This window comes from Carcharodon carcharias, chromosome 4, assembly GCF_017639515.1.
Source record: "Carcharodon carcharias isolate sCarCar2 chromosome 4, sCarCar2.pri, whole genome shotgun sequence".
Classification (NCBI taxonomy): domain Eukaryota; kingdom Metazoa; phylum Chordata; class Chondrichthyes; order Lamniformes; family Lamnidae; genus Carcharodon; species Carcharodon carcharias.
The window spans coordinates 190,074,461-190,101,542 of NC_054470.1; the positions used below are offsets into that span (position 1 = coordinate 190,074,461).

At 43.2% G+C, this 27,082-nt stretch overlaps 1 protein-coding gene and 1 long non-coding RNA gene across 2 annotated transcripts; one reads left to right on the plus strand and one right to left on the minus strand.

The window, feature by feature from the left end:
* Positions 1-659: 659 nt before the first annotated feature.
* LOC121277263 lies at positions 660-6,567 on the minus strand. The gene is made up of 3 exons (XR_005942843.1): positions 6,369-6,567; positions 4,045-4,164; positions 660-1,053 (listed from the first exon to the last, which is right to left on the minus strand). It is a non-coding gene; the product is annotated as an uncharacterized LOC121277263 (long non-coding RNA).
* Positions 4,796-27,082, plus strand: tnip2 (TNFAIP3 interacting protein 2). The gene is made up of 6 exons (XM_041186514.1): positions 4,796-5,994; positions 12,215-12,523; positions 14,398-14,478; positions 18,394-18,726; positions 23,994-24,113; positions 26,247-27,082. The coding sequence occupies exons 1-6, from the start codon at positions 5,605-5,607 to the stop codon at positions 26,496-26,498; spliced, it is 1,485 nt and encodes a 494-aa protein (XP_041042448.1). The 5' UTR covers positions 4,796-5,604; the 3' UTR covers positions 26,499-27,082.

The window sequence follows — 27,082 nt, forward strand, 5'->3', positions numbered from 1 at the left end:
ATCTGAGAATAACAAGGTCAAAAACGAGTGGACTGGGGCTAAATTAAACAGGAAAAATGACGCTTGTGATGTTATAAAACTTTGCAGCATTCAAACACCACCCGAATGAGATGTGTTCAGTGGTCCGAGTCTCTGTTCTCTGAAGGAAAGCTGGCTGATTGAAGCCTGCTGATCATAGTGTACCCCAGACATTCCACAAACTTTGCTTTAATGTTGGAAATTGAAGCCTGTTCCCAAGTGATTTCTATAAGTGCATATATTTCAGGTTATCCATTTATGTTTGCCTGTCCACATGGTCAGTATTAGGACCACTGCTCTGCTGATTTTAATATCCCTTACAAATTTATTTTCATCATCCTTTTTTGGCTCTCATTATCTGTTTTGTTTTGTCACCCTTTGCTGCAAGAACAGCAAACAGTATTTTTTCCATTCCCAGGATCTGTGCTAATTTTTTGCGTTTTTGCATGTATTTTCTTTTATCTCTTATCTCTTTAGTCATCCACGGCTGGGTTTTTTTGGCAAACGGAGCTTTCGCCCCTTAGGGATATAAATCAGAAGCACATTTTTTTCCCGAAAGTATACTTTATTCATAAAATCTCTAAAAGTACATTCCAAAATATTTCAAATGGGATATTACAGAAAGTACAATAAAATTCAACTTCACAGCATAAATGGATAACCTGAAATATACGCACTCCAAGGTGTCTCAGAGCAATTGCAATCCACGTGATACTTACTATATACATGCAATGTCAAGCGTATGGCCCGAGGGGTTCTACACAGTTTCCGGCCCCTCGATTTACTATGGCTGAAAGGCCTTGGATAGTGGCATGTCCCCATTGCGCCTTTGCAGTGGCTGCTCTAAGCTTTTGTGCATCCTTCAGTACATAGTCCTGGATCGTGGAATGTGCTGGTTTGCAACACTTGGTTGTGGACAACTCTTTGCAGTAGGAGTTCAACAAGTCTTGGGCAGACCAAAGAGTGTCTTTCACTGAGTTGAGGACCCTCCAGCAGCAGTTGATGTTTGTCTCCATCTGTGTGCCTGGAAATAGCCTGTAGAGCACAGAATTCTGTCATTTTTTTTATCATCTCCCACTCACCTTCTTTCTATTCACTCATTAATAGATTTTCCCAGTTTACTGGGGACAGCCTTTATCCCATCACATTGAAGTCAATCTTACATAAGTCTAGAAACTGTATAGCTTTTTCACGTTTCTCCCTTGCAAATATTACATTGAGCTGATCTTATCATGAAGGGACCGCCTGAAAGGAGACATATTCAATAGTGACTTTCAAAAAAGATTTGGATAAACATGGGGAGAAGACAGGGGAGTGGGACTAATTGAATAGTCCTTTCAAAGAATCAGCACAGTGGGTAGAATAGCCTCCTTTATTTTTCAATTCATTCTTAGGATGTGGGTGTCCCCAGCCTGGCCAGTGCTTATTGCATATCTCTATTGCCCATGAGAAGGTGGTGATGAGCTGCCTTCTTGAACCCCTGCTGTGTATCTGATGTTTGACTTTTCTGTAATGGTTTGGTATAACTGAGCAGATTGCCAGGCCCATTTCAGAGGGCAATTAAGAGTCAACCACATTGCTGTGGGTCTGGAGTCACATGTAGGCCAGACCAGGTAGGGATGGTAGGTTTCCCTTCCTAAAGGACATTAATGAACCAGATGAGCTTTATTGACAAAGCAGTAGCTTCATTATTAATAAAACTAGTATTCTATTCCAGAATTTTTATTAATTGAATTTAAATTCCATTAGCTGCTGTAGTGAGATTTGAACTCGTGTCTCCAGAGGTCTAGACCTCCGGATTACTAGTCCAGTAATATAATCAGCATGTTACCATTCAGGTGTGGCATATAATTCTGATATTGTCTATTCAGATGTATGTCTTTTTTTTCAGATGTATGTGTTTTTTTTCTTCTCCGCCGATGCTGCCAGACCTGCTGAGTTTTTCCAGGTAATTCTGTTTTTGTTTTGGATTTCCAGCATTCGTTGTTTTTTGTTTTTTGTTTTTATCAGATGTATGTCATGTCTGTTAGGTATGCACATCACTCCTTTTACACAAACAACATTGTATATTTCTAACTATAGAAACTGTTTGCAGATTCTTCCTGTAAATCTTAGAATGCAAATCTCCATTGTCTCACATAGATTTTAAAATATGAGGATCTTCCTGGTCCAAGGCTGATCTGCCTTTTATGGAGGAGAGCAGTGAAAAGTGCATTAATTTAGTAACTTGGTGGATTCTCCAACTAGCAGTGGGCAGCGATCTTTCTTTTCAAAAAGTGGCGAAGAAACGAAGGCAGCAAAGGGCTCAGAGACAGAGTGTGTGTTTACACTATACAGCGTTGAGGGAATGCTTTTGCAGGCTGCATCAAAAGGAGGACCCAGACAGCCAGAGGCACGAGCATCCAGGGATTAGGGGTGTGTTCACAAAAACTCACCATAATCTCCAGGGATGATCATAACGCTGTGAATGAATTGTAAGGCCAGCCCAGCTGATTTCTCCAGTGGCAAAAATCATGTCAGTTCCACCAGCTTGCATTTCTGTATCACCTTTTACAACCTCATGATGTCCCAAAGCACTTAGAGAATCATGAATCTTACAGCACAGGAGACCATTAGGTCTGTCATGCTGGCTTCTTGAAAGGGCTCTCCAATTAAGTACTTTTCAAATATTGTCACTATTGTGATGTTGGAAATGCGACAGGCAGTGCGTGCACAGCAAGCTCCCACTAACAGCATTGAGACAATGACCAGATAATCAGTTTTAATGATATTTATTGAGGGTTAAAAACTGTCCAGGGCACTGAGGAGACTGCTCTCCCTTCTCTTCTTTGAAATAACGCCATGTGATATTTTATGTTTTATTTTATGTTCGCCCAAGAGGGCAGTTATAGCAACATTGTATTCAGTGGTGGACTAGTATTCTATTCCAGTATTTTTATTAATTGAATTTAAATTCCTGTCAAAAGGGTTGGGATTTTTTATTAGAGGGCCATTAACAATCCAACAGCATGGGACCATTCATGGGGAAACTCAGACAAATCTCCAAATTCCCACAAGTCAGTTCATTCCCACCCGGGTTCATCCGAAGGATGGTCTCTCTCTGGCAATGCAACACTCCCTCAGCACTGCATCAGCTTAGGTAATGGGCTCACATCCTGGTTTGGGGTTCAGTTTGTTTGTACTGGTTAAGATGTCAACCCGCTGATTTCCTCTTCTGTGACTATGCCCACTTCCCATAGCTACTCCTTGTAGCCCCTACACCTTACCCAGGGTTCAATCTAGCCACCCATCGCTGAACAATCTGCAAAAACCAAGATATCTAATTTAGAATGAGAGAGGAGGTTTTGATGTGGATGCAAATATAAGATAGTCACCAATAAATCCAATAATGCATTCAGGAGAAACTTTTTCGCCCAGAGTAAAACAATACAAGAACAAGGTATATTGAACTTGTATATGACATTAGTTTGGTCTCAGCTGTCCCGTTCTGGGCCCAACACTTTCGGAAAGATGTGGAGGGAGTCCAGAAAAGATTCACAAGAATGGTTTTGGGGATGAGGAACTTCAGTTATGAAGATAGATTGGAGGAGTTAGGACTGTTTTTCTTGAAGAAGGCTGAGAGGAGTTCTGATAGAGGTATTCAAAGTCATGAGAGGTCTTGTTCCCACTCATGAAAGGATAGAGAACAGGAGGGTACAAATTTAAGGTAATTTACACCAGAAGCAAAAGCGATATAAGGAAAGATTTTTTTCAAGTAGCGAGTGGTTAACATCTGGAATTGCAGGGGGGGGGGTGGCAGCAGGTTCAATCGAAGGATTTAAGAGGGAGTTAGACTGTTATTTGAAAAAGAATGTGCAGGGTTACAGGGGGAGGATGGCAAAATGGCACAAAGTCAATTGCTCATTCGGAGAGCTGGTGCAGACACGATGGGCCGAATGGCCTTCTGCACTGTAACAATTCTGTGATTCTGAATGGTTAGAATGTGGAACTCACCACCACAGGGGGTTGTTATGAAAGGTTACCCACCTGAAATATTAAGGCAGGTGTTGCCTGGCCTGCTGAGCGTTTGCTTTCTGCTTCCTCTTTTTAACTCACCACCACCTGGAATAGTTGAGTCGAATAGCAGGGATGCATTTAAGGGTGAAGCTAGATAAACACACAAGGAGAAAGGAAATGAAGGATATGCCGATAGAGTGAGATGAGGGGGCTCATGCGAAGCAGAAATACCGGTTGGACAGAATGGCCTGTTTCTGTGCTATAAACTCCATGTAAGAATTATAACCAGGTTTCCATGGGGGCAGATCAATGCTTAAAAAGAAACCTCAGTAGATGGTTATGTATGTATCACTTCCTGGAATTGATCAATGAGAGAGAGAGAAAAAAGTACGCAAGTAAATCAAATGATTCTAATACAAATACTTTTGAGAAACTTTTTCGAGTCGGCGGGTTTATTTACATGTCATTCCAGTAAAATTTGCTTGCAACCAGCCCGTTCACAATCCCACCCTCCCACTGCTCGTTCATTTCCCAGGAGATGTCTCATTGTCCGCTGTGTTTGCAACCTTTTTCGCATGAAACCGAAATGAAATGAAATGAACACAAGGACGAAACGGATGTTGCCGTAACAACAGCCAGCCCACGCCTCCAGGGGCCAAGAAATAATGTACGATGGAGATAAATATATATTTATAACTTTTTTTTCTGAAAGAGTAAGGAACCAGGCTAAAGATTGTAAATCCCATGCCTAAAATTAAAAAAAAAGAAAAAGGTTAATCCTATTTGCGGGGCCAGAACAGGAAACGTCAGAACGTCAGACGAAAAGCGTCCGTGAATGAAATAGTTCCTTCTAGTCAGACACGAGTAAATTTTTTTATAAGTGTGGGTGCCTTTGTCTTTTTAGATCATAAAAATGACTTTACTGGAGCTGATGATGAGAAAGCATTAATCAGAGCAAGACAGACACGTGCGGGTGAAGCGGAGCAAAAGCTGGACTCTTTTTTTTTTAAAGAGAGAGAAAAGTACGAGAAAAATCCGTAGAGACGGAGAAGGAGGGGAATCCCCCGGAGAGGAAATTCCCTCCTGGATGGAAACACGCCGATTGCGAAATGACATGGAGCGGACGGAATGGATACAGTCAGTCAGTCACTGGCCCATGAGGAGGGGGGGGTGACAAGGGTTGATCCTCTCCCAGTCTGCTCAACTGCCTCCTTCGGTTAGAAAAACAAAGCCTTCAGCAGCCTCACTGAGAGATTTTAAGACACAGGGTCTTTTAAAGGCTGCGCGGAAGCAGTTTGTTATTGCAATTTTTAAAAAGAAATATAAAAGGATTGAAACTTTTATCTCGGCTGAATCAAGATTATAAAACATTGTATCAAGAGGGGAGATTAATTCATAAGTTCAAAGTCTGTGCTTTTTTAGGCAACATTTTTAAAAAATTCGACATTTTACACAATGTCCTGATCAAGATAATTTTCTCCCACTTCTTGTTCAGCTTTTAGTAGACTTTTTTTTAAAAGGCCTGCTGATTATTTTATATTTTTCGAGGGGGAAAGCGGGGGTTTAAAGATAACTTGACGCTCTGGTACGATGTCTGTGGATTGCGACGAGAATGCGGAGAGGCTGGTGCTGAGTTTCACCCAGTTGCAGGACCTGGTGGGTCGGCTCCAGAAGGAGAACCGGCTCCTGAAGAGCCGGCTGAAAAGCTACCACACCATCGGCACCTTCTACCACGAAGCCCAGCAGGAGGTGGGCAACCTGAGCCGGCAGCTGGCCCTGAAGGACGGCCTGGTCAAGGAGCTGCAGGCTCGTCTGGCCGCCCACGAGGGCGGCGCGGTCAGCTTGGGCCAAGAGCCCTCGGTCAGCTTCGGCCCCTCCGGCTCCCTGGTGGACTGTCTGCTCCAGGAGGTGGGCAAAGTGAAAAAGGAGCTGGCGGATTCGGCGAAGAGCTGGCAACAGGAGAATGACAAGTTGAAAGAGGTAAGAGAGGGGTTAGGGGAGAGGGGGTAGGGGGGAGAGTGGGTGGGGGGGGGGGGTGGTAGAGGGGAAGAAATCTTTCTTTTGTATCAAAATTATAACCCGGTTTGATTGGCAAGTTTTAAAAGAACAGGACGAGGAATGATCCTGCTCAGAAACAGGAGAATCTGTAACTTTGAGAGGGAGATGAAATCAGTCTGTGATCCCCACCCCCCCAAAAAAAAACCAAAGGTGACTGAGCGGACAAAGAGCCAGCACAGGCTGGATGGGTCAAATGGCCTCCGAAATTTAATGTTTTTTTCCAGAAAACGCGGGAGGGGGACAACATTACAGAATTTGATTCCCCCAAAATGCTAGGAAAAAAATCTGAAATGTACCTTAAAGCAGGTTGTGTGGCTCCAGGGGTGATGTCTGTCCGGCGGGGCCTCGGTAACCACTTTACATAATTAACTGTACGTGTACGTAAATCACTTGGAGATCAAGACGCCATCTAAATATGTAAGGCAACAATCCCCCAGCTGGTTCCTTGAGGGAAGAAAACCGGCCCCCTTCCCGGACTGGGCTGTGGGCCTCCAGTTCCCCACCAATGCGCTTGACTCTTAATTGACCCCTGAAGTGATTGGCAAAGTTACTCCGTTGTATCTAATCGCTACCAGCAATTTACGAAAAAGACCCACCACTACCTTCTCAAAGATGGGCAGTAAGTGCCAACCTTGCCAGTGACGCCCACCTCACGAGGAGGAAGGAACATTAAGTATCTTTATTCTAAGGCACATTAAAACAGAAGCTGTTGCATTTTTTCTTCCTTATTTAAATGTCAGCTAGATTAAAGTTCGTACTAAAGGAATTATATTTTTATTACATGGTTTTGCTCATTGGTGGGGAGGGGGGGGGGGGGCAAAAAAAACTTGCATTTATATGGCGCCTTTCACCCTCTTGTCCCAGAGCACATCACAGCTACTGAAATGCCATCACTGATGTAATATAGACAATGCAGCAATGCCTCTGTGAAATTTGTGCAGAGCAAGCTCCCATAAACAGCAATGTGATAATGATCAGAGTCTGTTTTAATAATATTGGTTGAGGGATAAATAATTGACCAGGACACCAGGGAAAATTTCCCCTACTCCTCTTCAAAATAGTGCCGTGAGAGCTTTTATGTCTGCCTGAGAGGGCAGACAGGGCCTTGGTTTAACGTCTGATCTGAAAGATGGTGTCTCCGATTGCGCGGCACTCCCTGGGTACTGAGAGTGTCGGCCTATACTCTGTGCTCGAATCTCTGGAGTGGGTGAACCTAGAGGTGAGAGCTAGTGCTGAGCCACAGCTGACAGTTCAATGGGAGCATGTGGCAGCTGGGCCCCATTATATATGGTTCACTGAGGTTTATAGCATCATCCATCATGCAGAATCCTTGCTGATGTATATAATTAATCTGAACACCGGTTGTACGAATCCCAAAGGCTCAATTTGTTCCCTGAAGCCTTTGATGTCAGGGAAACCCAGCAATTGCATTTTCCTAAATTCCACAGTAGTGCTCTGTGTTCCCTCCCAATCCCCACTCAACCACCCATTCTATCCTCAGTGGAACCAACAAATAGAGAAGTAACATGTACTGGGATAAAAAGCAAAATACTTTGGATGCTGGAAATCTGAAATAAAAACAGAAAGTGCTGGACAAGCTCAGCAGGTCTGGCAGCATCTGTGGAGAGAGAAACAGAATTAACAGTTTGGGTCTGTATGCCTCTTCAGAGCTAAAGAGAAGTAGAAATTTTGATGGATATTAAACTGTTTAAGAGGGGGTGGAGCAAAATGAAAGGTCAGGGATAGGTGGGAGTTCAGGAGAGATTGACGAATTGGTGGTGTTAATGGGGAAGCAATTCATAAAATTTTATATCACAGAAGGAGGCCATTCAGCCCATCTTCCCTGTGGTAGTGATGAGTTGAGTGCACCACAAGAATTGTATTAGCTTATGAACTTTGTTTTCTGTGGTGCATTGGAAAAAACATGTCAAGTAAGCCCAGATATTACATAGATATTTAATTAGGAAAGTACTGTCTGCCTGCCTATCAATTCATGAAATGAAATCAAATTGCCAGAGGAAAGGATGGGAACAAAGGGGGGAAGATACTAGATACTAAAACATTGAAGTTATAGACTAGAAACAGGTCATTGAGCCTAAATGGACTGAGCCATTGTTTGTGTTCCATACAAACCTCCTCCTATTCCTCTTCACCTCACCTAATCAGCATAACTTATCCCTGTCTCCCTCTTGTGTTTGTCTAGCTTCCCTGAAATGTACCTATGTTATTTGCCTCAGCTACTCCTTGTGGTAGGTAGTGAATTCCACTTTCAAACTGTTCTCTGGGTAAAGACTTGTATTTATAAAGCACCTTTCACAGCCTCAGGACATCCCAAATAGCTTTACAGCCAAAGAAACACTTTTGATGCGTAGTCATTATTGTAATGTGGGGAACACAATAGTCAGTTTATGCACAGGAAGCTCCCACAAATGACAATATGATAATGACCAGAAGGTTTTTTTTTTCTTGTCATGTTGATTGAGGGATGAACTGGGCACTAGGTAAGCTGTTCCTTCAGAGAGCTGGCACAGATATGACAGGCCAAATGGCCTCCTCCTGTGCTGTAACAATTCTGAGATTTTTGCAAGACATTTCTCATGAATTTCCTATTCTATTAAGAAGTGACTATCTTACATTTATGCCCCTAATTTTGGTCCCTCCTACAAGTGGAAATATCATCTTCAAATCTACCCAGACCTCAATTTGGTTACCCTTTATTTTTCCAGTGAAAAGAGCCACAGCCTGTTTGAGAGAGGATTGCCTACCTCAGTAAGGCCAAGGGTGAGACATCTTCCTTAGGGGAAGGGATGGGAACAAGAGGGACAGACAACTGAGAACGGGCCACCCTGTACCCAACCCCTGCCCAAGTCACATATCTGGAAGTGAGTTCCTGCTTTGTCAGGGGAATGATGTTGAGCAACAACATTACCTGAGAGTGAATACTATTCAGGGTCATTTTATCTCATGACTAATATCAGGTGAAGGCACTCATCTTCTGGTAAACAGCCATTCATTATTACTTGCTACAATTCTAGTCATATCAACTTAACTGACCATAAATACCACAAGACCTCATCATAGCTCATTTCCTTCTGTTACCATTCACAGTCAATGTCAGGTTTTCTCATATGAAGAAAGAGCAAATTTGCATTTATAGAGCACATTTCATGACCTCAGGACATCCCAAAGCACTTTGAAGTTCTTTTGAAGTTTTTTCACCTGTAATGTAGGAAACACAGCAGCCAATTTTCACACAGCAAGCTCCCTTGATCAACAATGAGGTGATGGCTAGATAATTTACTTTATTTATTCCTCAACCAACATCACTATTGTCCAGGACACCAGGGAGAACTCCCTTGTTCTCCTTCAAAGAGTGGCCCTGGAATCTCCTATGTCCACCCGAGAAGACAACTGACACTCTGCACCCTCTGTGCCCAGAATGTCTGACAAAAATTAACTGCACCGCTTTTAAAAAATTATTCACCCTGGGATCACTGGCAAAGCTGGCATTTTAATGGCCATCACAAGTTGACCTGAGAAGGTGGAGCTGGGCCACTTTCTTGACATTGGTGGTTTAATACAACTGAGTGGCTACTTCATGGGGAAGTTAAAAGCCAAACATTGTTTGGTCATGTCTCAAATATGCGATGTGATATAAAAACAGAAAACACAAAATATAGAGCAGGTGAGAATACACTATGGCCTCTCCAAACCATGTCCTTTTGAACTGAGAGCTGGGGAGTATACCAGCATATTGGTTATGTTAGTAAACTAATGATCCTGAGTTCATATTCCAGCATGACAGCTGGAAAATTTTAATTCCAGATTTATTTAATTAAGTAAATTTAAAGCTAGTTTCAGTCATTATGACCATGAAATTACTGGGTTGTTACTTAAACATCTGGTTACAAATATCCTTTAGGATTCGGCCACCCTTATCCAGTCTGGACTGAAGGCAGCAAGGCAACTGACTTTCATGCCCTCAGAAATGTTCAGATAAGACACTCAGTTGAATAGGGATGTGAATGCTAGCCTTGCCAGAAATGCCCACTTCCTCTTGAATGAATAACAAAATATGAATTCATCATCCAAAATTGGATTGTGTCTACAGAGATTCTGGTTCATTCCAAAGTCAATTCGTGGCTGCCTCAGATGGACTTCCCCCACCCACCAGATCTCTGTTCCTACCCATGCGTAAATCAGACTGATCTATTAATACTTCTGCAGGACTCAGGTAGATCGCTAGGGTAGGGTAGAGCAGTGGTGGAGCAACTTGAGATATTATGCAGGAAACGCACTGGCAAATTGAAGACTCTTAATTTAAAGTTGACTAACTCAAATGACCTGAAGAACACTTCTTTTTTCTATCACTCCGTTACCCACAGAGTGGTTAGAATGTAGAACTCACTCTCACAAGACATGGCTGAGGTGAATTGTACTGAAGGGGAAGCTAGATAAACACACAAGGAAGGAAAGAACAGAAGGATATACTGAGAAGATTAGATGAAGTAAGGAGGGTCAAGTGGACCACAAACACTGGCACAGACCAGTTGGGCCAGATAGCCTGCTTTTGTGCTGTAAATATATTTACAAACATCACTTAATTCTAATTATTGGATAATTCAATTATTCCATGGCCTTTGAATTCAGCAGTTCGTACTGGGTCAGCTCTGCTCACTGGTAGCACACTCACTTCTCAGTCAGCAGGCCGTGGGTTCAAGCTCTGCCTATGAGCGTGAGCAGGTTATCTCAGCTGCTACTCCACTGCGGACCTGAGGGGGCGCTGGACCTTCAGACCTTTGGTAAGATATTAAACCAAGGCTGCTCTTGAGTGGATGGAAAGGATCCCACAGTGTTGTTTCGAAAAAACTGAGAGAGTTCCTAGATATCCTGGTCAGTATTTTATCCCGCTACCAACTGCCGTTGGTGGGAGCTTGCTGTGTGCAAATTGGCTGCCCTACAAAACATTAGGGGCTACATTTTAATCGATTGGCTGAAAGGCGCTTCAGGGCATCCTGAGGATGTGAATTATGTTGTTTAAATGCAAATTTGTTCTTTATTGGCTCAAGTGCTTTTTATCCAATACATTAACTAGCTGGTGACAGTGCTTACCCTGCTGCCCACAGGTCTTGAGAAACTTTCTATAAAATACCAACAGTGATGAAGCAGATTCTTAGCCATGAGTAATTCAATTAACGTTGAAGTCAGACAAGTGAAACTACATAAGATAATGATTTAAAAAACTTACTGACAACAGAGGGAAAAGGATTGCTCCAAATAAATGTGTTACACAGGGTGGAGAAAGAAAGCTAGGTTAGGACATGTATTGACAGTGCAGTGAGAAGTATAGGGAAGGGCTTGATATGAGTGACAGCTCAAGGCTGCAACATTGAAGGCTGAGGACAGTCTGGAGCTTTGGAAGTTGCTGAACATGGTATCTGATCAAAATGTTTTAATTAGTTCATTCCTGGAATGTGGGTGTTGCCAGCAACACTTATTACCCATCCCAACTGTCCTTGAGAATGTGGTGGCGGGTTGGCTTCTTAAACCACTGCAATCCATGTGGTGTAGGCACACCTGCAGTGCTATTAGGAAGAGAGTTCTAGGTTTGTGACCAAGTAACAGCAGCAAAGGGTGAAAAAAAGAAAGTTGCATTTCTATAGTGCCTTTCTTAAACACAGGACAACCCAAAGTACTTTACAGCCAATGAAGTACTTTTGAAGTGTGACTGCTTGTAATGTGGGAAACAGCAGCCAATTTACACACAGCAAGCTCCATAGCTAACTGATAATCGAGATATTTAATGATGTTGGTTGAGGGATAAATATTGACCAGGTGCTGGGGAAAACTCCCCTGCTTTCCTTTGAAATAGTGGCTTAATGGGATCTTTTACATCCAAAGGAGGGTCAGCCTGAGCCTCCATTTCACTTCTCATCCAAAGTATGGCACCTTGAAGAGTGCAGCGCTCCCTGATTACTGCATTGGGAGTGTCAGCCTAGATGATGTGCCCAGGTTTCTGGAGTGGGAATTGAACGTGTGACATAGTGACAGCAAGGCGAGAGTGCTACCTACTGTGTCACCTGGTCAGTTATTAAATGAAACTAATTGGCTTGTTCTTAATCCTCCCTCCATTTCACTGAAGGATCTACAGATGATTCAGCTGCGGCTGAGGGAGAAGGAACGAGAAGTGGAACAGATAGTGGGCAGCCCGCAACACGAGAAGGACGGTGAGATCGTCAGGCTGCGCCAAGCCCTTCAGGATAAGGACAGGCTTAACGCCACCCAGGAGCTGTGGTGCCGCTCATTGGCGGGTGAGACAGAACAGCTACAGCTGCGTCTAGCCAGCACTGCCGACATGTGCCAGCAGCTGTCCCGACAGCTGGAGGAGCAGCGGGCAAACAATGGGCATGGGGTGGAGAAGCAACTGAGTGCCATGAAGCAGAACATTAAGGTATTATTACATCCTTGATGAGTTCCAATCACCCAATGGGAGGGAGGTTCAGTCGCTGAACATCACAAAATGGGGGAGGGGGGGAATCTGAGCCCCAGCCCAACTGAGAGCCAGCCATTCAGATCGGTATCGAAGTCCAGATAGGTTCATTCAGACTTTCACTGAAGCCTAGCCATAGCTCGCCTGCATACACCCCTGTCAGTAAACACGTGGGTCCAAACAGATCAAAGGTCAAGAGTATGCTAATTTATCATGGAGGGAAGGGAATGTTCGTATCTTTATCAGCAGCACACCTGTCATCTCCTGATAATAGTATGGTTAGGGGAAGACAAAACTCAACAATCCCTCTCCCCTTAGAGCGTGAACTTGAAAAAATATATCCCATCCCCCATTTGAGTGGGAAGTTGAAAGACTGCTCCCTAATTTGTGTTGTTTCTTTCTTTGTCTCGCTGTCTTTCTCTCCCTATCCATGTCTTTTTTTCTCTCTTTCTTTCTCTTTCTTCTGTTTCTCCCTCTCTCTCTCTCACACACACACACACACACACACACACACACACACACACACACACACACACACACACACACACACACACACACAGTGAGTGTTAACCATTTAACAATCCCCCTTAACTCCCTGTCTCAGGCTAATGTAAAGAATAGGATTATTGTGTCTCAGCATTGGTGTGAGGTGGCAGCTCCTTCTGTTCCCAGGATGAGAGCCTTGTTGAAGGGTGCTTTGGTGAGTGTTTGTGAAATGGAAAAAATCCTTAGATTTCTGATTTCAAGGTTCCTGGTCTGAAATGCTGTAACATTCATGAACCCCACATCCAGTAGCCCCAGACACCAGTCAGACCCACAGACTGGTATACAGACGCTAACCCTAAAACATTCACACTCCAGCTGCACGTATCTCCTGGACTTTCTCAACTGTTTGAACTTGAGCAACTTTTTGTAATCTTTGAAAGGGTAAATTAGTGGTCAGCAAAAGAGTCACCTGGAAAATATGTTTCCCAAGGGATAGTTTGAAATTTCCCAGGCACGGGTGGATGAGACTTATTTCCAATGATCTGCTGTTGGAGGTTAACTCACAATGTTCAGTGTGGACTTTCCCATCCTCGATCTTATCTGATTTGATTAATGTTGGGACTTTCCAACAACAGAGAAAGGTTATACAAAGATTGTTATAAATGTAGCTGTAGCACATGCACCAGGTTATTGTTAACCTTCCGAACGACACAGTTTCAGTCACATCTGCATTCTGCTCCTTTTAGCCGAATTTGTTTCTTCATGAGAACCTTTTACTTTTTCTAAGTTTATTTATAACTATATTGTGTAAACTTCCGATAGATGTGAAAGAGAGGATCAGACAGAGAGAAGGACGCTATGGCGCCTAGTGCCAAGTTCAGTTCAGAGACGTTAATCTGCATTCTGCATCTCCAGGTAAACTGGGCCATTCCCATTATATCCAGAGAAAGCGACTTGTCCATTTAAGCCAATGGGAAAGCGAATGGACTCTGCATTACCTGATTGGATAATGCACTCAATAGTTATCATTTTTTTTATATAAACAAAAATGTTCAAATAATATATATCTTTTGAAAGCACTTCTTTTTAACACTCTTGGATTTGGGCAGTTGTGTCCGAGAGATGAATCTTAAATTCCTGGAGACTCTTGGACACCCCTGGAGGGCTGGTCATCCAAACTCCCTCACCGACAAATCATTTAGAATGAGCATTGCCGGGAGAAAGAAGAAAAATGACTTAACGGCGTGTTTCCGTAGCAACGTCAGCACTTAGCCCAAGGTTCAGGATCTAATTCGCTCTGGTACGGAAGTCCAAACAAACGCCTCACAATGTAACCTTTCCCTCAACAGCCGCATCAGACAGATTCACCAGAGACCAACACGTACAAACTGCAAGAGGAGAACCAAACTCTGAAACAGAAAGTCATTTACGTGAGTATGTTCAACATGCTCCTTCTCCCTGGGGTAAATAAAGTCTGCCTTTTTAAAAAAAAATTCTCATCTTTTTCAGAACCTCCCCCTGCCCGTATGGTTGCACCCCTTCTTATCTTCTCTGGTCCTACAACCCTCTCCAATCTCCGCATTCCTTCAATTCTGGCCTCCCCAGTTTTCTTCACTTCACCATTGGTCGCTGTGGCTCTGTCTTCAGCTGCCTTGCTCCTTGCATACAGCAACTCCCACAAATAGCAATGAGATAAATTGCCAGAAAATTTGTTTTTGTGATGTCGATTGAGTGTGGGAGGAAATATTGGCCAGGACATCACAGAATTGCGACAGTGTAGAGGGAGGCCATTTGACCAGCCGTGTCTCTGCTAGCTCTCCAAATGAGCAATTCATCTAGTACCACTCCCTCGCCTTGTCTCCGTAACCTTGCACATCTTCCTTCTCAGATAATAATCTAATTCCCTTTTGAATGCTTCAATTGCTGCCTCCACCACATTCTCAGGCAGTGCATTCCAGGCCCTAACCACTCGCTGTGTGAAAAAGAGTTTCCTTCTGTCGCTTTTACTCCATTTGCCTTTTTATCTGTGCCCTCTCATTCTCGATCCTTTCACAAGTGGGAACAGTTTCTCCCTGTCTATTCTGTCCAGACCACTCTCAATTTTGAATACCTTTATCAAATCTCATCTCAGTCTTTTCTTCAAGGTAAACAGTCCCAACTTCTTCAATCTATCTTTGTAGCTGAAGTTCCTCATCCTGGAACCATTCTCTCTCCAATGTTTCCTGCAGTGCAGCACTCAGAAGTGGATGAAATCCTCCATCTCAGGCCGAACTAGTATACAAGTTCAACATCACCTCCTTGCCCTTGTACTCTGTGCCCCTATGATACTGTATGTGTTATCAACTGCTCTTGCAACCTGTCCTGACATCTTTAATGACCTATGTACATTTACATGCCTCTGCTCCTGCACCACCTTTAGAGTTGTATCCTTTATTTTATATTGTCTCTCCATGTTCTTCCTACAAAAATGATTCACTTTACATTTCTCTGCATTGAACTTCATCTGCCACCTGTCTGCCCATTTCACCAATTTGTCTATGTCCTTTTGAAGTTGTACATTATCCTCCTCACAGTTCACAAAGCTTCCAAGTTTTGTATCGTCTGCAAATTTTGAAATTGTGCCCTGTACACCAATGTCTAGGTCACTATTATACATCAGGAAAAGCAACACTGACCTCTAGGGAACTCCGTTCAAACCTTCCTCCAACCCTAAAAGCATCCGTTAACTACTACGCTCTGTTACAGCCAATTTCATATCCATATTAATAAAAGCAAAATACTGCAGATGCTGGAAATCTGAAATAAAGACAGAAAATGCTGGAAAAACTCAGCAGGTCTGGCAGCATCTGTGGAGAGAGAAACAAAAAGTAACGGTTAGAGTCTGTATGACTCTGAAGAAGAGTTGTCTTGATATCCAGGTTGCTACTGTCCCTTTTATTTCATGTGATATAACTTTGCTCACAGGTCTGTGTGACACTGTATTAAATACCTTTTGGAAGTCCATATACACCACATCAACAGCACTGCCCTCATTAGCCCCCTCTGTTACCTCTTCAAAAAATTCCAGCAAGTTATTTAAACACTATTTTCTCATTCACAAATCTGTGCTAGCTTTCCTTAGTTAACCCACATTTGTCAATGTGACTATTAGTTTAGTCCCAAATTATTATTTCTTGACGTTTCCCCACCACTAAGGTTAAACTGACTGGCCTGTAGTTACTGGGCTTATCTTACACTCTTTTAGAACAAGGCAGTAATGTTTGCAATTCTCCAGTCCTCTGGCAGCACCCTAGAATCTAAGGAAGACTGGAAAATTATGGCCAGTGTCTCTGCAATTTCCGCTCTCATTTCCCTCAGTATCCTTGGATGCATCTCATTCGATCCTGGTGCTTTATCAACTTTTAAGTATGGACATCCTACCTAATACTTTTTTTTATCAATTTTAAATCCTTCTGTTGTATTAATTACCTCCTCTTTCACCATGATCTGAGTAGCATCTTCTTCCTTGGTAAAGATAGATGCAAAGTATTAATTTAATACTTCATCTATGTCCTCTACCTCCCTTGGAAATCCTCTTTCTTTGGTCTCTAATCGGCCCTACTCCTTTTACCACCCTTTTACTATTCACATACAAACATACAAAATAGGAGCAGAAGATTATTTGGCCCATCGAGCCTGCTCTGCCATTCAATCAGATCATAGCTGATCTGTTTCCTTTTCGTATTCCACATTCCCATCTATCCCTGATAGCCTTTGATTCCCTTGCCGAACAAGAATCTATCACCTCTGCCTTAAAAATATTCAGTGACCCCTACCTCCACTTCCTTCTGAGGCAGAGAATTCCAAAGTTGCACAAACATCTGAGATAAAAAATTTCTCCTCGTCTCTGTCCTAAAAGGATGACCCGTAATTTTAACAGTGCCCCCCTAGTTCTGGACTCATCCACAAGAGGAAACATTCTTTCCACAGCCACCTTGTCAAGACCATTCAGGATCTTGTATACTTCAATCAAATCACCCATCGCTCTTCTAAACTCCAGTGGAAACAAGCCCAGTCTATCCAACCTTTCCTCATAAGACAACCCACTCATTCCGGGTATCAATCTAGTAAACCTCCTTTGAACCGTCTCCAACACATTTACATCCTTCCTTAAATAAAGAGACCAAAACTGCACACAGTATTCAAGATATGGTCTTGCCAATGCCCCATATAACTGAAGCATAACATCCTTACTTTTATGTTCAATTCCTCTCATAATAAAGGATAAGATTCCACGAGCCACCTTAATTACTTGCTGTACCTACACACTAACTTTTTGTAACTCATGCACTAGAGCACCCAGATCCCTCTGCACCTCGGAATTCTGCAGCCATTCTCTGTTTATATAATACTCTGCTTTTTTATTCTTCCTGTCAAAGTGAGCAACGTCACATTTTCCCACATTATAATCCATTTGCCAGATCTTTGCCCACTCACTCAACCTATCTATATCCATCTGCAACCCTCTTATGTCCTCTTCGCAATAGGGCACCCCTTTATCTCCAGCACATGTTGCTTATTTAAAGAACTGCAATAAATTGATTAAACATGATTTCCCTTTCTCAAAACCATGCTGACTCTTGCCGATTACTTTTTCTCTAAGTGCCCAGCCATAACCTTCTTAATGATCGATTTTAACACCTTTCTCACAAGTCTCCAGCTCCTGATGGACTTCATCCTTGGGCCTTAAAAGAGGTGGCTAATGAGGTGGTAGTTAAAAGGCTAATGTTGGTAATTTTCCAAAATTCACTAGATTCTGGAAAGGTTCCATCAGACTGGAAATATAACCCCTCTAGTTAAGCTAACTGGCGTGTATAGTTTACTGTTTTCTGTCTCCCTCCTTTTTTGAATAGAAGGGTTACATTTGCTTCTCTTTTAAGACCCTAGGATGTAGTCCATCAGGACTCAGTACTGGAAACGTAAGTCTAGGTTTTTTTGCTCAAGTCCTGGAGTTGGACTTGAACCCACGGCCTTCTGACTCAGAGAAACAAGCATTACCCAGTGAGCAAGAGGGCACCAGGAGTCAACCACGTAATGTGTGGAACTAGAGCCATTTATTAGCCAGAAAAGGTGGGGAATGTACGTCCCCTGCTTCTAAAATTTGGTCTTCTGAAATTTTATTTTTGCATTGCGAGCATTGCTGGCATTTATTGCCCATTTCTAGTTGCCCTCGGGTATCTGGTAGGCTTTCTTCTTGAAAGATGCTGCTAGCGCAGGGAAGAAAGACCAATACCATATATACAACACTGATTTGTAAGACCCAAGGCACAGGCACTGTTTGATGGTTGCTTTTTAATTCCTTGCAGGTGGAAGACCTTAATGCTAAATGGCAAAAATATGATGTCAGCCGAGAGGAGTACGTTAAAAACCTTCACCAGCAGCTGAAGGATCTGAAGTCCAGGGTTGACCGGCTGTCTAGACTCGGTCCCTCTCAGGCCAACGAGAACGTCCTGCGGCAGGAGATCCTGCGGCTGAATCGGTTGCTGGAGGAGAAGATGAAGGACTGCAGCCGCCTGGCGAGTTACAGGGATGGGTTGGGGAAAGAGAGGGCGATGATACAGCAGTACCGTGATGAGCTCCAGGTCGCCCAGGCAGCTGCAGCAGCTGCCAGAGAGAGAGTGCAGATGCTAGAGCAACAGGTACTGAGAGGAAAAACTCATGTTTCTACAGTGTCTTTCGCAACCTCAGGACACCCTAAAGCACTTTTTAACCTACAGTTTTGAAGTGTAGTCACTTTTGTAGCATAGGAAACATGGCAGCCAGTTTGTGCACAGCAAGATCCCACAAGCAGAAATGTGATAATGGCCAGATTGGCCAGGATATCTTCAATATTGCGTCATTGCTTCTACCAAAATACATCATTTCACATTTCTCTACATTACACTTTATCTTCCACGTGTCTGCCCTTTTCACCACTCTCTGTCCTTCTGAAGTTGGTTACTATGGTTTTTTTATTCGTTCATGGTAAATGGGCATTGCTGGCTATGCCAGCATTTATTGCCCATCCCTAATTGCTTTTGAGATGGTGGTGGTGAGCTGCCTTCTTGATCTGCTGCAGCCTATGTCCTCCTCATTATTTACTACATTGTCAAGTTTCATATCATCTGCAAACTATGAAACTACGGCCTGTATATTCAAATCAAGAGAAATGCAGAGCAGAGAACGATTAATGTCCGTGTGTATGAAGATGAAGGCCGAATGAAAGACCATTAAGCCCATCAAGCATGTCCAAGGCAGTTACTAATGCAGCTTTAATCCCACCCCAACCTAGGGGAGACAACTGCCAATTTAGGAAAATCTCTGGAAAATTCCTTTCCAATCCCCTTAGGCTCCAGGAAATGATGGAGGCTCATGAGTCATCACAGTCACAATTAGCTAGTGATCGGAAATATCCTCTTCTGTCAGGAACTTGGCAACTTCCTTTTTATCAAAAACACTGAAATTAAACACCATACATCTTGGCACTTTGTTCCAATGGCTTCTCTGTGAAAAGGGATACTTCCTACCATTGAATCTCAGCTTTACCCCATAGTTAGCATGGATGTGTTGTCCAACGCTACGGATAAAAACTTTAAGAATTGTTTTTATATGGACTGACAAGAGTCACTGTGGCACAGCAGGCCATTCAGCCAATTAAGTCCATTCTGGCCCTCTGTAGAGCAATCCAATCAGTATATGGTGCATTTCACCGTCTCAGGGCCTCCCAAATATGCTTCACAATGAAGGAGTTTTTTGGAGTGCAGTAATGTAGGAAACACAACAGCTAGTCCTTGCACATCAAGATCCTGCAAATAGCAACCTAGTAATTTTTTTTTTAAAGTGATATTGCTCGAGGGGTAAATATTGGCCGGGACACCAGAGAGAACTGCCCCTGCTCTTCTTTGAAATAGTGCTTTGTCTACCCAAGGGGTCAGAGGGGGCCTTTGCTGAAACATGTAGTGCTCCCAGGTTTCATTCTTGAAAGGAATTTCAAGGCTGTAATCTCATCCAATATGTTGGGATTTCTTTGTTAATCCACAACCACTGTGGTGGTTTCACTATTCTACCTGAATGGGTGCCCTGTTCCTTTGGAGGAGATTGGGGCTTTGAGTCCTGTGTGTGTTCTCTCGGGCGCTGCTGGGCAGAAGGAAAATTTGTAGACAACTCTGGTTCAGTTTGGTCATCATCTGGAACTCTTAATAAACTTAGCATCTGTGGTCTGTTTGGTTTGGTAGATGACTGCTTTGACTATGTAGGAGTTTGCTTCTATATGGCAACTTGTGCTCATCTGTTCTGTCTCACAGTACCATTTTTGTCTTGAATGAGGTAGGACTGTGGATGTGTTGTCTGTTCAAGTACTTGTCCATAGCGAGCTTGGTTTCGGATCCAAACTTACTTTCCTGGTTGGAGGTCTGGCAGGTTACATGCTTTGTGATGTTTGGCATAGTTCCACATCTGGCTGCAACAATACTCATCCCCCCTCCCTCTCACTTGTTCAAGTCACCAGCTTGTACACCCAGCATGTGCGTGGATGGGAGAGTAGGAAGTTGAGTCCTTAATCATTTTGCCATTAGGAGTTCACATGGTGTTAAACCATTGTGGAGTGGAATTGAATGAAAGCTTAGAAGTGTAAGTCGGATGTTATCGTTCTTCTTTAGCAGGCACTCTTGCAGCTTCACCATTGGCTAGCGGGGGTATCTTGGTGAGCTGTAAGTATGGATAACTCCATACGATGCTGAGAACTCTTGAAATATTTATTGGCAAACCATGGTACGTTGTCTGAAATTACAATGTCTGGGATTCCATGTTTGCAAATAAACTCCTTCAGCAATTTAATCGCTGGCTCAGAAGTGTGACCCTGCAGTTGCTTAACTTCTGGCTGTCTGGAGTAGTAGTCTACTACAATCAAGAACATCTTACCTCTGTTCAAAGAGATCCATCCCAAGATGTTCCCATGGTCTTGATGGAAAGGAAAGGTTCTCTCGTCTCCTAACGATGGATAGCATGATTAATACAGTTTGATATCATCCCTCCCAACTTTGAGAGACTGGCCACTAAACAGAATACCTTGCTGTGGCTTGACATTTTGTGATGCCCAATGTCCTTGGCACAATCTTTGCAGTGTATCAAGTCTGAGAACTCTCGGAATGACCACACTCACGTCATAGTATAAGTTGATGATTTACTAACTGAGGTGTCCTCTCCGTTCATAGTACTCTGAGAATGGGATTGTGTGGCATGTATGCTGGCTATCTTTTGACACGGGATTCTCTGACCTGAGCACATTCTTCATCAGCTTTCTGTGCATCTGATCTCATTCAGTTGCTGAGTTGTTGCTGGTAGAGTTATGGTTGTTGTCGATGCAAAGGTTTCTACCTCTTAAACAAGGTGATATTTTGCCACTGGGATACTAGACAATGCATCCACTGTTTTCCAAAGCATACTCTGTCTTTGCATCAAACCTCATTATCCTTTGTCTGAATTAATGTGCTCATGGAGGCATATCTCCTTAGGATTTAAGAGTGTCACTAAAGGTTTATAGTCTGTCTCTATCTTCAAGTGGAGACCAAGAACATAATTTGCAAACTTTTAGCAGCTAATGCTTCTTTCTTTATCACTGATTATCACTCTCCAGTCTCTGTCAGTGAATGGGATGCATAGTAAACTGGTCTACTCTTTCCATCTGTTTGTATCTGAAAGAGTACAGCTCCCAATCCTGTAGAAGATGATAGTGGGTAGCTCTGGGTCATAGTGGAATAAAATATCAGGGGATATTGGTATTTCTTTGATTTTCTCAAAAGATTTCTATTGTGCTTCCTCCCAGTACCATGTGTATTGTCTTGTAACAGCTGCTGTAGTGGCTCGTTGACAACATTGTGGTTGGGCAAGAACTTTCCAGCTTGGTTTACCACACCCATGAATCTCTGGAGCTCAGTCACATTTTGAGAAGCTGGAAACTCCTTGGTTGCTCTTCCGTGGATCAACTTTGACACTGACACATCCAAAATATGCCCAAGGGACTTGACAGTCAGCTACAAGAATTCGCATTTGTTGTTGAGTGTAAGTCCTGCTTCCTGTAGACGTTGCAGCACAGCTTGCAGTCTCGTGTCATGTTCTGTCTGAGTGAATCCTTGGATCAGGACATCATCCATGTGACACACGACTCCACCCAGTCCTTCTAGGGTACTTGACATTGCCCCTGAAAGATTTCTGGCGCTGAAGGGTAATCTGTTGAAACAAAACCTCCCAAATGGAGTAATGAAGATTGTGAGCAACTTGGACTCTTCATCGAGGGGTGGTTGCCAAAAAATCACCATCTGCATCTAGCTTTGTGAAGATTGAACTCTTTCCCAATTTTGCTAAGCTTTTCTCTACAGAAGATGCAGGGTGAATTTGCTATTCAACTGCTTGTTCAGCTGGGGAAGATCTACACAAATTCTGATGGATCTGTTGGGTTTTGGTACTTGGACCATCCTTGAGCACTAGATTGTTGGTTTTGTCAGAGGTGAAATGACACCTTGTTCAATGTAGAGTCAAGTTCCTTCTTCACCTTTGTCAAGAATGGATGAGGAATTTATCCAGGTGCAAACGGACTACGCTGGCTCTATTTCAGGACATAGAGTGCTGTGGTACGCTGCCTTCAGCTTTCTAGTCCTGTGAACAGCTGTAGAAATTCAGTGTAGGTTGATATTCTTGGCTTCTCAGTTCCTCTAATCTTCAAATCAGATGTAAGTTGGTGCAGGTTTTCCTGCTAAGAGTGAACAGCTTTGGCTTCAGTGATTTTTCTTCCTCTATATTGAAGGGTTGCATTCAGTTGTCCTATGACCTTGAGTTCTGTACCTCCTGGCCTGTGTAGCCTTTTGCATGATGGCTGAAGCGAACTTTTCTCCAACCATGGTTTAACATTAGAAAGAACTAAAACTGCGACATCTATGTTCTTGTTTCCCTTTACTAGGACATCGGCACTCCAGTAGCTCCTGCTTGGTTCCTAGCTCTCTCCAAGGAAAGATATTTCAATATCATTTGACATCCTCTGTTTCATGGATCTTGTCACCTTTCAAAGGCTTCTCCTTTTTTGCTTATTCTGTACAAGCTTCTTGCTGCGACACGCAGCCTGGAAGTGCACCTTCTTTCTGCAAAAATAGCGTTTAGCCTCTTTGGCGGGATCATTTTCACAACAGATTTTTTTCCCACCACACCGATTACAGTTAGCTGGGGTGGCAAATAGACCTTCTTCCTGCCTCCCCTACTTCTGTGTAGCCACGCTCTGCTTTTAAATTAAACATACTCCACTGAGTCTGTCGTTCTCCCAGCCACCTCGAATCACCAATTGATTTTGCTTCCTGACCTCAGCTTTTCTGCTCAGTTGCATACTCACTGCTCTCCTTGGCTACGAGGCCTGATGAGGTATAATTTCTGGTAAAACCTGTTGTCACTTCAGCCACACTTCTGGCTGGTTGAGGCCTGCGACCTGCTCAAAACTTTCCGCTAATAGCAGAGGCTTTTTTCCATACTTGTTCTTTTGCTCACTGCCACCATATAATATTCCTGGTCTTGTTGTGCTAACACAGAATGTTTGCAGAGTCTGCTGAGGTAAGGAAAAGTTAACTTTATTAAGAAAGAAGTTACTGTGGCTTCCTCTACCCATGAGTTCTACAAGACAGAGCAAGATCATGAGATGTTGCATCACTTCTTGTGATGATGTATACTGTCTCATTAGCATATTATTTAGAATTAATCCCTTTATACTACACCCCCTCTTCCCTCTCAATTCCTCCCCCTCCCCTCTTCCTTTCTTTCTCTTACCCTCTGCTGATGGATTTGCTGTGCACTGCTGGTGTTTTCTGTTGTTTTTTTTGTTTATTTTCTTCTTGTAGTTGAACCCTGAGCTATCCATATCTCCTAACCAACATTGCCTTGTTTCTAGGTTCTCGTCTACAAAGATGATTTCAAATCAGAACGGGAGGACCGAGAGCGGGCTCAAAGCCGGATTCAGGAGCTGGAGGAAGATTTGGCTCGTCTGAGGCTGCAGTTGCCAAGGAAACAGGTAAAAAAAAAAGATGGATGGTGGAAAATACACCACGACCAAGCAGTGTGTGCACAGCAACTCTCTGTACTCTGGATATCGGCGTAGCTCAGTAGCATACTTGCCTCTGAGTTAGAGGTTTGTGGGTTCTCAAGTCCCACTCCGGAGACTTGAGCACAAGATCTAGGCTGACGCTCTCAGTGCAGTACTCAGTGAGTGCTGCACTGTCAGAGGTGACATCTTTCTGATGTGACGTGAAGGTGAAGCCCTCTCTGGCGGACATAAATGATCCTGTGGTACGGATTCAAGGAAGAGCAGGTCAGTTCTCCCCGGTGTCCTGGCCAATATTTATCCCTCGCCCAACATCACCACTCAAACAGATAATGCTGTTTGTGGGAGTTTGCTTCTCACTAATGGGCACTGGCACATTTCCTAGAGTGAGCGCACTTTAGACAGCACTGTCTGTAAAGTGGATTGGGATGTCCTGAGGCGATGAAATGCAAGTCTTTCTTTCAATAATGCCTTGCCAGAATCACCACTTCCCAATGGTAATAAAAGAAAATACTACTACGAAATTATGAGTTAGGAGCAGGAGTAGGCCACTTGGCCCTTCCAGCCTGCTCCACCATTCAATAAGATCATGGCTGATCTGACTGTAACTTCCCACCTACCGCCGACAATCCTTCATCACCTTGTTTATCCATCTACCTCTGCCTTGAAAATATTCAAAGACTCTGCTTCCACTGCCTTCTGAGGAAGGGGGTTCCAAAGACTCATGACCCTCTGAAAGAAAAAATTTCTTCTCATGTCTATCTTAAAGGGGCAACCCCTTATTTTTAAAGAGTCATAGAGTCAGGGTCAAAGAGGGCTGCAGCACAGAAAAAAGCCCTTCGACCCATTGAGATCCCAACAATGATCCCCTAGTTCTAGGTTCTCTACAAGAGGAATGTTGGTCCTATAGAGAGAGAGAGAGAGAGAGAGAGAGAGAGTCTGGGGAATTAATAATGGAAAATAAAGAAATGGCAGATGAATTGAACAGATAATTTGTATTGGTCTCCACTATAGAGGAGACAAGCAACATCCCAGAAATAGCTGAAAATCAGGAATTGGAAGGAAGGGTGGAACTCAGGAAAATTACAATAACCAGGGATGTGGTATTGAGCAAATTGTTGGACCTGCAGACTGACAAATCCCCGGGTCCTGATGGACTTCATCCTAGGGTCTTAAAAGAAGCGGCTCATGAAATAGTTGATGTGTTGGTTTTAATTTTCCAAAATTCCTTGGATTTGGGGAAGGTTCCATTAGATTGGAAAATAGCCAATGTAACTCTTTTATTCATAAAGGGAGGGAGACAGAAAGCAGGAAACTACAGGCCAATTAGCTTAATATCGGTCATAGGGAAAATCTTAGAAGCCACTATTAAAGATGTTATAGCAGGGCACTTAGAAAAATTCAAGGCAAATACTGTTTGTGAGATCTTGCTATGCCTTCAAATTTGCCTACATCAACAAATTCAGTTTCTTTGAGGTTTGTGATAAAAGAAAGAATTACATTTGTATAACAGCCTTCACCAGCTTGGAACACCCCAAATCGCTTTATTGCCAATGAATTCAAGTCATTGGGATGAGAAAATTGTCCCATGAGGAAAGACTGAGCAGATTCGGCCTAGATTCCTTGGAGTTTAGAAGAATGAGAGGTGATCTAATTGAAACATAAAATTCTTAAGAGGCTTGAAAGGAGAGATGCTGAGAAAATCTTTCCTGTGGTTGGAGGATCTAGAGAGTCTCAGAATAAGGAGTTGGCCATTTAGGACTAAGATGAGGAGAAATGCCTTTCACTCAAAAGTTTGTGGATCTTTAGTATTCTCTACCCCAGAATAATGTGGATGCCCCATTGTTGTGTATATTCAAGAAAGAATGGCTAGATTTTTGAGCATGAAGGGTTGTGGGGATGGTGCAGGGAGGTGTAGTTGAGGTAGTTCAACCATGCTCTTATTGAATAGCAGAGCAGGCTGGAAGGGCTGAATGGCCTATTGCTACTTCTATTTTTTTATTTCTACATTACTGCTGCACTGCACATTTGATGAGGATGTTGTAATATACAAGGCTGAGTCAAGTCACCAAACAGGCACTAATTGAGCTTTTTGCTTTGCAGGAACACCGGGACCCAGCTGCCCTTCACCAAGGCAGGGTGAGCCCCTACTACCTGGAGACTGACATCCCTGCACCATTGCTTGGTCACGGCACAGACCCACTGGTGGAGATCTCCCGTCCGTTATTGCCCAGTGGGAGCCCAGGAGTAGAGGCCAGGCAGCAAGGACTTCTGCAGTGTCCCAAATGCATGAGGCTCTTTAATGATGAGGTCAGCGACGAGTGCCTCAGACACATCTCTGAGTGCTGCCAATGAACCTGACTGAACTCTTGGATTAAACCTACAATCACCAGCAGCAAACTCTGTGTAGGACATGGCTCCACCCACAAGACTTTCCAGTGTCCCAGAACAGGCAGCACACATCTGGGATGGATTGAAGCTTTGTGGTGGGTAAAGAAAGGAGCAGGAACTATATTAAAACAATTCTTGTTCTTGGGTGGAAAAGAGAAATATGTCTGGGTTGGCATATTAGTGCAGTGCTGAGGGAGTGCCGCACTGCCAGAGGTGCCACCTTTTATGTGAGATATTAACCCGAGGCCTGATCAGCCCTTTCAGGTGGACATAAGAGATCCTAATGCCACTATTTCAAAAAAGAGCAGGGGAGCTCTCCCTAGTGTCTTGGCCAATATTTATCCCTCATCCAACATCACTAAAAGCAGATTTTCTGGTCATTATCACATTGATGTTTGTGGGAGCTTTCTGGATGCTATGTTTCCTACAGTACAACAGTGACAGTGCTTCAAATGTACCTCATTGGCTGCATCACACTTTGGGACATTCTGAGGTTGTAAAAAGCACTATATAAATGCAAGTTTTCTTGCAAGATGTTAAGAAAGTAA

Bases quoted from the DNA above. Each gene is read 5' to 3' on its own strand.
- tnip2 (XM_041186514.1), top strand. From the start codon at position 5,605: ATGTCTGTGGATTGCGACGAGAATGCGGAGAGGCTGGTGCTGAGTTTC. The intron at 12,524-14,397 runs GTATTATTACAT...TTCCCTCAACAG, and splicing joins CCATGAAGCAGAACATTAAG to CCGCATCAGACAGATTCACC. The intron at 14,479-18,393 runs GTGAGTATGTTC...AATTCCTTGCAG, and splicing joins TGAAACAGAAAGTCATTTAC to GTGGAAGACCTTAATGCTAA.